The sequence below is a fragment of the Hemibagrus wyckioides genome, linkage group LG19 (assembly GCF_019097595.1).
Source record: "Hemibagrus wyckioides isolate EC202008001 linkage group LG19, SWU_Hwy_1.0, whole genome shotgun sequence".
NCBI lineage: Eukaryota > Metazoa > Chordata > Actinopteri > Siluriformes > Bagridae > Hemibagrus > Hemibagrus wyckioides.
This window is the reverse complement of record NC_080728.1, coordinates 6,872,062-6,886,954: the sequence shown is the minus strand read 5'-3', so window position 1 is coordinate 6,886,954 and position 14,893 is coordinate 6,872,062. Positions and strand designations below refer to the sequence as shown.

The 14,893-nt window shown below is 37.7% G+C and overlaps 1 protein-coding gene across 1 annotated transcript; it reads left to right on the top strand.

Annotated features, from left to right (window-relative positions):
- Window positions 1-6,866: 6,866 nt before the first annotated feature.
- On the top strand, window positions 6,867-13,783 carry tnni1d (troponin I, skeletal, slow d). The gene is made up of 6 exons (XM_058416770.1): window positions 6,867-6,980; window positions 8,739-8,780; window positions 11,449-11,580; window positions 12,621-12,710; window positions 12,840-13,022; window positions 13,257-13,783. Exons 1-6 carry the CDS (start codon window positions 6,927-6,929, stop codon window positions 13,356-13,358), a joined length of 603 nt encoding a protein of 200 aa, XP_058272753.1. The 5' UTR covers window positions 6,867-6,926; the 3' UTR covers window positions 13,359-13,783.
- The last annotated feature ends 1,110 nt before the right edge of the window (window positions 13,784-14,893 follow it).

Genomic DNA, 14,893 nt, shown 5'->3' with positions numbered 1-14,893 from the left:
ATAGCTCTCTACTGTCCCCTGGTGGTAGATCCATATGCTCCATCACTTCAACCCTTTGTCCTGCTCAAGGAGATGTGGTGTTACGGACAAAATGCAGCCACACCCTTTTATTCAGAGCACAGGTTCCCTCCCAACCCTGGTCCTGGAGTTCCGCCTGTCCTATACATTTAAGTGTTCAACCTGCTCCCAACACATCAGGTTTATAACACCGGCCAATTACTGCAGTACTTCTTTGGAGTATAAAAAAAATTGGTGCCCAAACATCCTTTGTTTACCCATTCAGTGTCAGGAAACTCAAATCTAGGAGATAAAGCACACGTGCATTAAATAACGTATTAATCTCTTGTAGCATTAACATAGTTGTCGCACAGTTGCTGTTGTAATCTGTTTGGATCTGATAAACATTTCTGATTTCAGGTTTAAATTCTATCTTGGTACACAGTGATGAGTAAACAGTATGAGTCCAGTGTAGAATATTTATTTCTATGGCTAGTGTTATAAATGCACATTAATGCAATAATTAATAATAATAATAATAATTACAGGATATACACAGATATATAAAAAGATACATAGCTAATACAAGAATCTGATGAAAAGAATAAATACATTTGCTATAAACCATACTATAAACTCCAGAGATGCAGGTTCGAGTTGTGCCTCAGCAGTGTGTCCATTGAGTTTGCATGTTCTTCCTATACTTTGGGGGATCCTCTGGGTATGTGCAGTCTGATTTCTTCCCCATGTGCTGTAGCGTGTGAGTGTGTGTGATTGTGCCCTGTGATGGACTGGCATCCCTGAGATAGGCTCCAGGTTCCCCATGACCCTGTGTAGAATAAGTTTTAGGGGCAGAAAATGAACTGATGGCCTGTACCTACAATTAGGGGCTTAACAATACCATGACTCAAAATCTTCCCATGTTAAATATTTATTCAAATTACAGGTGCTGGACCCAGACACAGTATCTGAATATATATATATTTTCTACGCTAGAACATAGCATTTTACATCCTTTAAATGTCCATAAGACTGTCATGTTAATAAAGGTCTTTACACTTGATACTGGCAGCATTTCAAATAAAAATAAATAGATTTTTACTACAAAATGTAATACGCTGTATTTTGCAGTGTATGCTGGAAATCATTAGGAGCGCATGGGTGATATTTTCTTCTGTAGCGTTACAGCGCCATCTGGCATCAAACTTGCTGCAGTGCGACACAAACCCAGTCCTCTGATTAGATAGAGTGCAGATGACTGCAGGGCTTACACACAGTGATTATACAGAGGTTTCACAATGAAATTGAAACTCTGACCAATATAGCGTTAAAGGTGTCAGCCTATATATGCGAGGCCTGGTGGCGATACATCACTGATATCACAAACTTTTGGTCACTCATGCCAAACCTCACTGCATCCAAAAAACAAACCCACAGCTGCCCAACTTAATGCAGAAATAAAAGCACATGTTGATACTCCTGTTTCCACCAAAACCCCTGTTTCCCCCATATTCATGGTTGTGCTGCTGTAGCCTAACCTTTGGCCACCGATGCCAATGTCAAATGTCAGTGTCAGTGGTGCCAGAGCTGGAATCTCAGGCTATGTGAAACATGTTTTGTTTTCTGATTAGTCCACCTTCACTGTCTTTCCCATATCTGGGAGAGTTTTGGTGTGAAGATGCCCCAAAGAATCTATAGGTCCACTGATAATGCTAAATAGGTGTTCCACTGCCCAATGTTTCACATATTGTATTCCCAAGGTGGTGCTGTGTATCAGGATAATTCACCAATACATTACCATAAATTGTTGATTCCTGGGCAGGGAACCAAACCAGCTACTGAGGGATTAACTCTCAGTGCCTGTCCCAAGTGCGGATAACAATGGGAGGGTAGCATCAGGAAGGGCATCCAGCAAAAAACCTGTGGCAAATTCAAATATGCAGACTGGATGATCTGCTGTGGTGACCCTGAACATGAAGCAGCCAAAAGACAACAACAATAACATATCACAAACAATAACAGCAACATCATCATAAAGTGGTTTGATGAACATGAAAATGAAGTTGAACCTCTCCCATGGACAGCAGTCACCAGATCTGACTGAGCCACTTTTGGGTGTTTTGGAGGAGCGAATCAGGAAACATTTTCCAGAATCATGTAGTGACCTACACTATACTAATAAAAATTGTGGTCTTTGATATAATTTTGCTCTCATTCCTATCATTTATCTTATATAATTATAAGAGTATTCTGTGGATTCTGAACATATTTACAGAGCTGCACTGTGATTACTTCACTCCTGAGCAACAAAACTGTTTATTAATGTAAATAAAATGGCAATACACAGAGCATTATGATTTATTATTTATATTTTAGCAAGCTATTCTAAATCGATAAATACATTATGTATTTCCTATGTTAAACAAAAAACAAATCTAATCAAATATAATACAAAAAATATATGACAGAGTAAAAGAACCTCATGAAAAACACTCAGATTTAGGTTCCCCAGTCTGACATACAAAATAAGTGTGAAAACTGATCCCACCAATTAAGAGAAAATGTTCCAAAATTATTAGATTAGGGAAAAAAATAAAAATAAAATTCCAACAAACAAAAAGTCAGCCTTAAAGACTATTTAAATCCTTCTTAATATCCAGAAATGTCTACTATAAAATCTACTGTATTGAACAAATAAGAGGTTATACAGATAAAAGAAGCCCTCCATAAATACTACACAACACCCAACTCTTGAACCCGTCCTTTAGTCCACTTGGGGAAGAAAATATTGTTTTGAAATAAACTAGAACTAGAATCAGAATCTTTCCCATGATAACGCTCACTTAGCTTCTATTTCTGTCTTTCAGTGAAGAAGAGTGACCCCTAGTGGCCAAAATCAACAAATGAGGAAAACACAGTATTCGGCACACACACTGTGATGGTCAGGTATTCACAAACTTTTTTGCCATAAAGTGTATTTCTTCACATTAATATCTGAGCTGCTCATTTGTACAAGGGTAATTTCTGTTTCACTCATTCCAGTGAACATGTTAATGTATTCAACAGCTTTAAACACAGGTGTAAACAATAATCAAGTAGTTCTTGTAACAAAACAAGCAAAGACAAAAGACTCTGATTTGCACGTTATGAGCAGGACAAGACTTTAAAAGCAAGTGCTAATCTAAAAGGGTAAATATACACTGTGTAAATGAGAAACAGGTGAAGTTGATTGACTGGATCAGTGGTTTTCAAAGCTGGCTAGGCATAGTGTTGGAAAACCTAGCCAGGAGTAGGAATCAGTCTCTGACAGCAGATATGTGTAATGCAGCCTGTCTCCTAAATTGAGTTTGACACCATGCTGTAGATGAATATTCCAGATCCATTTGCAAGAACACTTGTTTGTGTTAACTAATCAGACTTCTCTTCAAACTACACTGTACTTAAACCCCTTGTGCCATATAATTTTCACAGCCTTTTTATATTACTCATTGGTGTAGTTATTTTTGGTTGCAGGGTTTGGGGGTTGTCCTTCACTCTTCCTAAATAAAGTTTAAAGATTTGTTTCTCTGTGATTATTGAGAGCCACAATATCATTTTATCTACAAATAAATTTGTATTCTAATATGCGATCATATTGTCATGTGTAGATAGATAGATAGATAGATAGATAGATAGATAGATATACTTTATTGATCCCAAGAGGGAAATTCTATTTAACATTCATTAAAAAAATCTCATAGACTATTGATTAAACCTGAAGTTGTCCATAGCTCTTGCTATATATTTAATGCCAACATCTTCAACATTATAACTATTTGTTAACAAAGTACAATTTCAGTTGCAATGAGGAAATACTGTTTAATAATATGGCAGTTCACCCAGATTGTGTTTGATTGACACAGTATGTTCTTTCAAATGTGGGAGCGGTACAATTTAGACTTTGCATGAAAAGAGCATTTATTTGAGGTGTGGTTGTGCGTGTGTTTCACTTATTTAAAGAATCTGGCCCAGGCATTTCTATCTTACCTATGAAGTAATAAATGTGCAGTGGCAGACACTGACTGCTACATGCTCACAATGTTCCATGTGGACAAGCAGTGACTGAAGTGTAGGCTTTTTAAAAGGTAAAAGCCAGAGTCCTCTAACCCTGTGCGAGATTAATTAAACTCTCATCACCTGAGTGCCATGCTAGTAAGCAATGTGCTAATGCAAAAAAGATAAAAAATAAAAATAATTAAAGGGGGCACTGGTTGGCCAAGTACCACATCTAGAGAGTCCTTTTAAAACAAGACAGAAAGAAAGAATATGTGAGGAGAGAGATGATGACATGCTACCAAGGTCATCTTGGTTTATTTAATGGCCATGGAAAATACTTGTTTCTCATATGCTGGCAATGTCTGTTGTTGTCTTATAAGAGAACACCACTAATTTATATCCAGTCAAAAACATCATAAGGTTTTTGAAGCAGTTCTCCTGCTATTATATAATCATTGTGGAATGTAACCATGACAATGAGCAATACTAACGTTTTAGGCTCAGCCTATATTCAGGGAGTGGTATCTCTTACATATAAATCTCTAGCAGGAGCAACTGTTCCACTTGTTTATTGTTCAAGCTGGACAGAGAATCAGAGGCACAAAACGTAGCTGTCATCAGTCTCAAAAATGGATGGACGGATGTAGATCGAGCCTGCCTTTAGCCAAGCTCAAACTTTAGCCAAGTCCCGGCTTAATATTTAATACCTTACAGAGAAATGTAGTACTAACTAGCGTCATAACACATTCCATAAAGAATGTGCTACAACAAATGTGTTAGAAAGAGGAGCTGAAGTATCGCTGGCTTTCTGAGAAGTATAAGGGTAGCAAAAAAAGTGTGATGCGACAGACCCCAACAACTGTTCCAGCATCATGTTTCTGAATAAATAGCAGAGTCACCTGTCTAGGATGAAAGCTAGCTTGACACAGAAGCATTTGTCGGCACTCTCCCACTGTTGTTCCCTGTGTGTGTGTGTGTGTGTGTGAGTGACATTTGAGATGTTGGATTATCCCATCTTTATTACCTTGCCATGTGAGACCTACAGATTCTTCTAGTGAGAAGGCACATGGCATTCAGCCACCCAATGGAGTAAAGGCAGACTCCATTTTCATTGTTTGTTCTGAAATATATTTTGTTGATAATCACTGAACTGATCTAATCAAGTTGTAATTTTAGTGCAGTCATTCAGACACTAGAATGATCATATGAATACAAATCATATAATATGAGTCACCATAAATACTAGAGACTATAAATCTTTCATTCATATAGCAAACAAATGAGGCACTATGACCCAGAAGCATTGCAAGCCCTTGGTGTAGTGACTAAATGGAATGTTTGACCTCCACTTACCATGAAGAGGTCCTGATGAGGTGCAGTTTTGGAATGTGGATACGGGACATTCTTAACATATCACTGTGCTTTACTGACAGATAGCATGCTTGCCCACATGCTGATAATTTACTGGATGAATACAGAGGTCCCTTTAAGGTCAACTATTTCTTTTAATAACAAGATCTTTCTCAGGTCTAATTTTGGTGTCTGTCAACATTAATGAATTTGGTTTTAGTATTTATAATGCTGAATGGTTACTCATCATTTAAGTATTCATTGTATACGAAAACATTAATGTGTGTCAGGATTAAATAAATAATAAAAAAAAAAAGATTAATTATTAAGTACAGTGGAAACATCATATGTGCCATTATAAATCCAAGAAATTAAAAATTCTTTTAAAAGAATATATGTAGTTATCGGTGTCTATTTGTCCTAATATGAAAAACAGAATAAAGTTGAATTTGGTTATACAGATATGTAGGCTACATTCATGAATTCAGTAGTCAGGTTTCACTGAATTCTGCATCATATTATCATGTGCCATAATGAATAGGATGGTAAAAAGATCTACAAATTTCAGCCAACATTTCAGTATTTTATTTAATGTTAGTTGTACTAAAAGTTCACAGTACATGCAAACTAAATAAAAAATTGGGTATGTGTGTCCCTACATCTAACCCAAGCTTGCGCATGGTGTATTAGCCAGCCCTCATGGTGGGCGATATTTAATCCATGAGGGCCTGCCAGCTCATTCCTCAGGACAAACGCTTGACTATATCTGCTATCAGTACATAAAAGGTTCCATTGTCTCAGCAGCCTGTTGTTCTGGTCTCAAGTAAGGTGGTCGTCAACTAGACAGCACAGAGGTAACCAGTAATAATAATAATAATAATAATAATAATAATAATAATAAATTGTATAGCATCTTCACACCTAAGGATTTTTTTTTTTACAAATGTTTTTCATGTTGTCTTAATGGTTTAGCATTCAGAGTTTCATTTCACAAAGAAATATTCTTTGGGGCACATTCCATTTGTAATAGCAATTCTTTCTTCCTTTTTATGTGCTAAAAAGTGTCACCATGTCAAGGTAAGTATTCCTGTTTTTCGTTTTTGATTTTGCTTATGTGATTTACATTAAAATAGGCAATGGTTCTTTATCTGGGTAACTGTAACAACGTTATATTGCATTTACTGATAGAGAAAAAAAAGATTTGTTTGTGGACTGAACGGGACATGGTAGTTGAACTTAGGAGTTGAACAGATACTTGAACTAATACTGTTATACTAGAGTACCACTGGCAAAATATCATTCAGTATAATACATATAAAAAAAAATACTTCATTACTTTTCTCATTGACACTGTTTTCTGGTATCTTTATGCTCTCCATCGTTTGATTCTGACAGCTTGGTAAGCATACTTTTCAATATTATTGCATATAAAATGATTGCATGTTAATGTGCAGTAGATTTCATTGGTATTATGACTATACCTACAGTGTAGTATTCTATATGTTGAAATTAAAATTAAACTTCTTGTATGATTTGTCTTTGGCATGAATGCCCTGTTCCAGGGACGTCCAAGAGGAAACCCAAAGGCTTTTGACAAGGTATTTATAGAAATCATCTCACCACTACTTAGGTTTATGGATGGATATTACTGATATCAAGTATGACAACTTTTGATCCTCTCATTTTCTTTCAAAAATCTATCATAATATAAAATAATAATGTACTTTTTAGCAAACAGATTGTGACTTTTCTTCTTTTGCTGGTGCATTGCGTGCACACTCGCACACACACACACACACACACACACATATCTATATATAAATATATATCAATCCAAATAAGGTAACACTTAATCATGACAGTATATCACAAAATAAATAATTAAACTTCAGGAATATAAATCAGTCCAGTTAGGAAGCATAAGTGATTATGAATCAGTATCCTTTGCTTTGGTGTAAATGAAAGTAACAACATGTGCACTGGAGAGGCAACAGCAAGACAACCTCCAAAAAGGGACATCCATACGTGCTGTCGCAAAGAGGTTTTGGTGTGTCTCCCAGCACAGATAAGTGCTAAGAGCATGGAAGAGATAATGAGAGATGGGCTGTTATAAGAGGTTAGCTGGACAGAGCCTTAGAAGGGGCTGTAGAACAAACCAGAAGCAGGACCGGTATCTGCTCTGTGTGCAAAGAGAAACAGGAGGAGCACTGTCATAGCCCTACAACATGACCAGCAGCAGGGTACTGGCATGCATGTTTCTGACCAATTTTTCAGAAATAGACTCCAGGAGGGTCGATTGAGAGCCCAACATCTTCTAGTAGGACCTGTGCTCATAGCCCTGCACCATGCAGCTCGTTTGGTATTTGTCAGAGAACACCAGAGTTGGCAGGTCCTTCACTGGTGCCTTATTCTTTTTATGGATGAGAGCAGGTTCACCCTCAGCACATGTGAAAGAGTGTGGCGATGCCATGGGAAAGTTATGTGGCCTGCAACATCATCCTGCATGACAGATTTGGTGGTGGGTCAGTGATGGTCTGGGGAGGAATATCCTTGGAGGGTTGCACAGCCAACTGTACCCTTACTGCAGTTAGGTATGGGGATGATATCCTTTGAACCATTGTTAGATCTTATGCTAGTGCAGTGAGCCCTGGGTTCCTCCTGGTGCATGACAATGCCAGGCCTCATGTGGCCAGAGTGTGTAGGCAGTTTCTGGTTGATGAATTCACTGGCAAATGACTGTCTCCAACATTCCTCAGACCTAAATCCAATTGAGAACCTCTTGTGCATTATGTACACAAACACACACACACACACACACACAATGAGCATTTCAATGCATGTTCTTGATGTTAGGTATTTAACATAAAATTATTGATATCTTTTGGTTAAAAGGGCTGAATTGAGTTTTAATTTGCATGCAAAGTTTTTTGCAGAGAGGACATGTGAGGTGAAGGTGTCTAAACTGGAGACTCTTCTTAACTCAATAAAATTACTGAGTTCAAAATTTACTGGCTTCATTTACATCAACATAAAGGGATATGTTGGATCAAGTGCTATGTTGTTAGCAGTATTATAATGGGGTGGAAGCCATACTGTTAAATTAAACCAAATGGGCAAATGATTAATGTGATAATTGATTACTGTGAAAAATGATTAATGTGATATTTGCAATTAGTACTATTTATGTAGCAATAATTAAGCAACCTTATAGAAGAGTGCTGTCATACTGAATATCAGCATGTCTATGATTTAGTCATAGGCACAGGCCACAATGCCAAATAATCTTTAACTTTTTACCTTTGCTAAATCATATAATTGAGTTTGCACTTAATTAACATGCTTTTATATCCTTACAGCCCAAATGCAAGATTTCTGCATCTCGGAAACTCTCTCTCAAGGTTTGTCTCAATGAGTCAAGACATTTAGTTACAAACTGCCATGGTTTTGTTGCTTACATGGATGAAAGCAGATGAATCTGAAAGTTTGTTATGTTGCAGCCTTGGTGCTTAAATTCTTCAAATTCTAATGGAGAAAATACATGCTGTCAAGTCTCTAGAAAGAAGAACCCTTAGTTAATGAGAGCTTGAAACTAATTTATATTTCCATGTACATAGTTTGCAAAATGGGTCACATAATTTCATGTCCAAACGCGTTGGATGAAATTATTAAGCATAACTAGGATCATAGCAAGATAGCAAGAAGAATGTTCGGTTATGATGTGTTCTCTTAATTCAGAGAACAAACATTACAATGTAAACAAGCATTCTCTAATGTATTGAGACTATCTCTCCATTTCTTTACATATTCCATATACATGGGGAAACTTTATTTGCTACAACACGAAAGGAAGTTTCAATTAATGGACAAATTATGTATTTACATATTTATGGTCTTGAGCCAAATGCCAGGCACTACCCATGCTCAGCTCTCTTGCAAAATGCTAGAAGGGGGAAAAAAGAGGCCTTTCCTATCACCCTGCCTGATGCAGGGATGACACCACAGCTGGACCACAGATAGTGGCTTGCCACAACATTCTGGTTTAGAGCATACAACCCCTTACAACCCCATAACCATCTGGAATTAACATACAGCATCACTGATGAACCTAGAGAGCCTGGAGGTTATTGTCAAAAGTAATGCTATTTTTAGAGACAGCAATTTCAGTTCCACAGATTCAAGGGGCTTAAATGAGGAGTGCTGTAGTTCCTTTGGGACTTTGTCGAAGTCACATTGAGACATGATATGTCTTATTCTGTGTGTTGTACATCTTTGCCCCCTTAAGCAATGTTATAATATTTTGTGATCCCCAACTAGCTGGGAGGTATCTGTTGATACTAGCTGCTGCAGGCATTCTGGGCCCAGCATTATGCCTCTTATCATGTTTATCCCACACTTCCACCAGTGGAGAGCTACCTCAAGACACTGAGTAAGCAGCACTGAGTAAGTTGTCTGAGCTGAGACACAAAACCCTGGTTCACTTTCGGGCCTACTCAAAAGTGAAAGAGGCAAGCACTGAATCAGTCCTGTGTCTTGAGGAATAACAGTTCAGAGTCCAAAATCAGACACAGGAACTGAGTGACTTGAGATGGCTCCAACAAGCTCTTCTTCATATTGAGACAAATACTCAAGTGTTGGATCCTGCTACCTAGACAGCAAAGACGTGCAAATACTGTGTTCATGAATATTCACAAGGCTAAGGAGATGCCAAAAAGGAGGACTCAATATATGTAAGACCTGTCCTGAAACTGAAACCTCAGGAAAGTCCCAAATAGGCACCTTTGAGATCTACAGTGGCAAACCAGTCATCTCCATTTATTGCCTTGTCGTACCATTGGAACCATCAGCATCTTGCATTTCAGGGGCCAAATTTGTTTAATCTCATGATGTCTAAGATTAGGTACTGTCCCTCATCTTGTTTGGGTATGGGGAAATAATGGTAGAAATATCTGACCTGTCAGTTACATTTTCGGATCTTCCTGATGGCTTTTTTTCAGGGTGTCCAATAATATCCGCTGCATTTCTCTGTGTTCTGGGACTATTACTGTGGTTTGTAGAGGAGCCATTGTCTGAGGAGGTACATACTAAAACCACAACTAATACTCCTGAGTCATTATTAGGGCTTTGCCTCAGGGCTGCCCAAGCTGCATCGCTTGCCAGTGAGGAACAAAGAGAGCCTGATTCTGGCCCAATGTCGAGGTGATGGGTGCACATGCCCCCACCCACCATCCCTCATCTGAACCCGTTGCTAAGCCCTTTGCCTCTGAGCTAACTCAAGCTGAGGCCTCAGGCCCCACTGGAGTCTAGTTAAGTTTACGGCTACGTCTATGCCGACAAAAGTGCCTGAGTGCTCCCTAACACAGCGTTAGGCGTATTGGGCCTACTGCAATAGGCAGAGAGCATCTGGCCCAAACATAGTTCAACAAGCAGTGTAAAGAGACAATCCCAGTCATCCATTTGGAACCAAGACTTTGACAGCCAGAAGTGGCAGAAGTTTTTCTGCTGCTACTGCCTGCACTTTCATAACTACTGCCAGAAGGAAACATGCCTAAGATTGTCCGACACACTTAGATATCGCATCTTAGACAGAAAACCATCCATCACTGCCCAAAACAGACTGTGGAACATGATATAAAGGCTGCCATGGGTTAGGGTTAAGGCCAATCTTTTCTGACCCAGCCTCATTTGCCAATCTTCTGCTGGTCCTGGATTATATAAGAGATGCTGTGGGTGTGACAAATTGCTTCTGCACAACCGCCTCAAAGTCTGGAAGAAGGGGAATATTGACAGGGCCAGGCCAAGTCTTTCAGTTTTTGCTAGTCAAACTTAGCTACCAAATATGAAAGGGTGGAAGAGAAATTAATCATTGCTGTTGTTTGACCCAATCAGTTACAAACTTGCTTCCAGAAGTTACCAGTATTTACATCATTTGTAAACCAAAAACATATGCAAGTGTGGTTGGTTGTTTCCATATTCTTTTTTCATTTAATTTATAATTTATACAGTACAATTTTGAAAGGCCATGAAATTCTATCTGTATTAAAAACAGTCTGACGTTTGTTCATTTAGATGCTGCTCCTCAACAGAGCCATGGAAGAGTTGGAGAGGGAGAAACAAGAAAAGGATGAAGAGAAATCACGCTACCTGAATGAAAAAATGATTCCTCTACAACTCTCAGGACTCTCACTGACAGAATTACAAGTATAATTATATTAATATATATTTATTATACCCCCCAAAACAAACAGTTGTGGAAACCTTATATTGCAAACCACCAAGCTGGTTTCCTTTAGAATTACTAGAGTATTTCTACTTGCTCATTTCCTTACCATGTACAATAGCAAAACTTATAATATCTCTTGACCATCACACCATGTAGATAGCCTATGATTGTCCTAACTATGTTGATTTCCCTGTAATTTCTGTCACTGCCTTCTGAAAGGATGGCATGTTCAATAAGCTAAAGAGTTCTGTAAAGTTCTGTAAAACTCTGCATTTGCCACTGCTCTTCTGGCTTTGCCATACTTTTCAATTGAATCAGAAGAAATTTGTCTATCAGGGAAGATTTTGCCAAATGTTCCCAAAGCAGTCCTGAAGGCTCTCCTGTGTTAACCTTGTGAATTGTACCACTAAATTATCATTGCTCTGAGACAACCTGAAGTACTAAAATGGACCAAGTGTGCATACTTCTTTAAGTTAAGCACCAGTTAAACAAAGAAAAACACAAAGAAGAGTTTTAAAGATCTAATAACTTAAAAAAATAAAATAAAATAAAAATACTGCAAGAAGAAGACAATAGATACAAACTTTTTATTTGATTATTAAAGCATGCAGTGTCTCATCACTTGCCCTCAGCTGCATGGCAGAAACGCCAAAGTGCTCGCATGGAGGGATGTTAGATGCATGGGCCCACATCTCTACATTCAGAATGAAACTACAACTAAAAGGAGGGCTACCAGACTGCTGAAATTCTTTGGGTTGTTGAGAATACCCAGAAGGTGGTTGTGATATGGCATCACAGTCACACTCGTAAATTGGCGGTCTTCAACTCATTCTTAGAACTGCAGTTACATTTGTCACCTTCTGTTTTGACCCATCAGATTACTAACCTTTCTGTCAACCATTCAAAAAAATTTGCAACAGGACAGGGTCTAGGGTATAAAGTGTAAAATGCTACTGTGGTACTGTCTATAAGTTGTTGGATTCAAAATAATTTGCATGCTTGCTTATGTCTTTTTCAGAATCTGTGCAAACAACTCTATGAAAAGATTGACATTGTGGATGAAGAGCGGTATGACTGTGAGGCTAAAGTGATGAAGCACAATATTGATGTAAGTTATGTGAGAAACTTACACCTCCACCCCAAATAGATACTGTTTGCTATCACTACAGGGAACGTTGTCAGGGATTGGGGAATAATTGCATGCTTTTTTCTTTTTCAAATTTCCCTATAATCTAAGATTCGTGAACTGAAGCTGAAAGTTCAGGACCTGGGAGGGAAGTTTAAGAAGCCAGCTCTAAGGAAGGTACGTGTTTCTGCTGATGAGATGATGCGAGCTCTGCTGGGCTCCAAACACAAGGGTTCCATGGACCTGCGAGCCAACCTCAAGTCCGTCAAGAAGGAGGATATCAAACAAGAAAAGGTATGAGAGGCTCTAGAAATAAACTTTATAAATAGTGTACAGCAAATAATGTTTATGGTTAAATAAAATATACTCTTTTACATTACAACAGTGGTACTTTCATAAGCCGATATTTAGTGCAGCTCTCTCTATATAGTACTTAATATATTATTTACGTTGGCTGATGGTTAAAATGTTGTCTAAGGGCATTCTCTAAAGGTCAGTTTACCATTATTGTCCTTTTTTATTCATCAGGTCCTGACTTCAGAGGTAGGCGACTGGCGTAAAAATGTGGAAGCCATGTCTGGTATGGAAGGAAGGAAGAAAATGTTTGATGCTGCTGGTGGAACCCAGTAAACCTAATCTGGATGTAACCTTCTAGAGTCCTGTAGAGAGAAGACTCAAAATGGAACAAAAGAAAAAAGTAAAAAAAAAGAAAGAACGTTGCAGTCTCTTTTTTTTAATGCGGCCTAATGAACAAATTTAGAAATTTAATTGGCTTGAAGGTGATTTCACTTCATGTCTTTAACTGCATATTTATTCAAAATATAATCTGAAATGTCCTGTTCTGAGTTACATTAGGGCCATATAATCGACCTTATATTTTGAGTGTAATTTTATATCTTTATTTCTTTAACTGTCAAAGTAGTTCAGAGATTATTTCCATGCATTTAAAACTATGGTCCTAAGTGTATTATTACTGAAATACATCATTGTATAGATGTAACAGAGGTAAAGACCATGAAGACTATGTTTATGTGCTGTGTGAAAGTCTTAATTAAAGATATGTAGCTTCTATAGCATTAAACATTTAGCTAGCAGAGTGTTTTCCTTTTATGTAATTGAGACGTTTATTATTTTTGACATTTAAAGTCAATATTACACTATTATATATTTTATCTAACTCCATCTATGCACACAGTCGTGGTGATAGTGATGCCTATTGTATTTAGTTTTTGTGTTTATTTTGTCAGGGACTGGGTCCAAAAATGTTTCAGAAGCAATATCCAGGAACATCAACTAAATAAGTGCAAAATGCCACGCATTCAGACAAAGTTAATAGCTGTTTCCTTCAAGTAGTTTATTCAACAAATTCATATCTGTCTTTGTTCAGTTTCCAAATGTTTAGGTATATTACCCTAAGATATAGGTAAAGGCCTGAAATGATGTCAGGCAGTTCCTTTCATTTATTTTTTGCCTAAGACTAAACAACAAGATGGTAAATTATCTTAATTGAAATTATAGTAAAATAAATTAAGATTGATGATGATCTGGGTAAACTAGCAGGATAATATATAACAATGCACTTTCACAGAAGACCCACTCATAAATGGGGAGAACATGTAAAATTCCACACAATTCAGGACTGAACCAGGGACACTGGAGCTATGCACCTCACTACACCACTCTGCTGACTTGTTAATGAATACACCTGGTATTTAAATAAATTTCCAAACAAATCTGCCCAATAATCACATCCATACAGTAGTATGACATGACAGTGGTGCTATTTTTACAAATTTACAGTCTTATATATGTAGTTTTAACTTTTCAATTTACATAAAAGTTTCAGAAATGTGTGATGTCTATAACATTTAGTGACAATAAGTACATAAAACAAGTCACAGGTAAATTTTTATAGGTGAAGGGGACCCACATCTCTCTATACACTTACAATGTCTCACAAGTTAGTGTAGTGGGTTCGAAGGGTTTAGATAAGAGAAAACTGGAGGCAGGGATGGAAAACTCAAAAATGTCTCTGTGTGCTCAACTCTCTCTCTCTCTCTCTCTCTCTCTCTCTCTCTCTCATTAATATCGTTTAGCACAGGTGTGTGATACTTACATCACACTTCTCTCGGCTCCACCCTCCATTCACAAACTCAACCACGCCC

Excerpts from the sequence above, each read along its gene's own strand:
- tnni1d (XM_058416770.1), top strand. The coding sequence starts at position 6,927 with ATGAATGCCCTGTTCCAGGGACGTCCAAGAGGAAACCCAAAGGCTTTT. Across the intron at positions 11,581-12,620 it reads TCTCACTGACAGAATTACAA|AATCTGTGCAAACAACTCTA; the intron begins GTATAATTATAT and ends TGTCTTTTTCAG. Across the intron at positions 13,023-13,256 it reads AGGATATCAAACAAGAAAAG|GTCCTGACTTCAGAGGTAGG; the intron begins GTATGAGAGGCT and ends TTTATTCATCAG.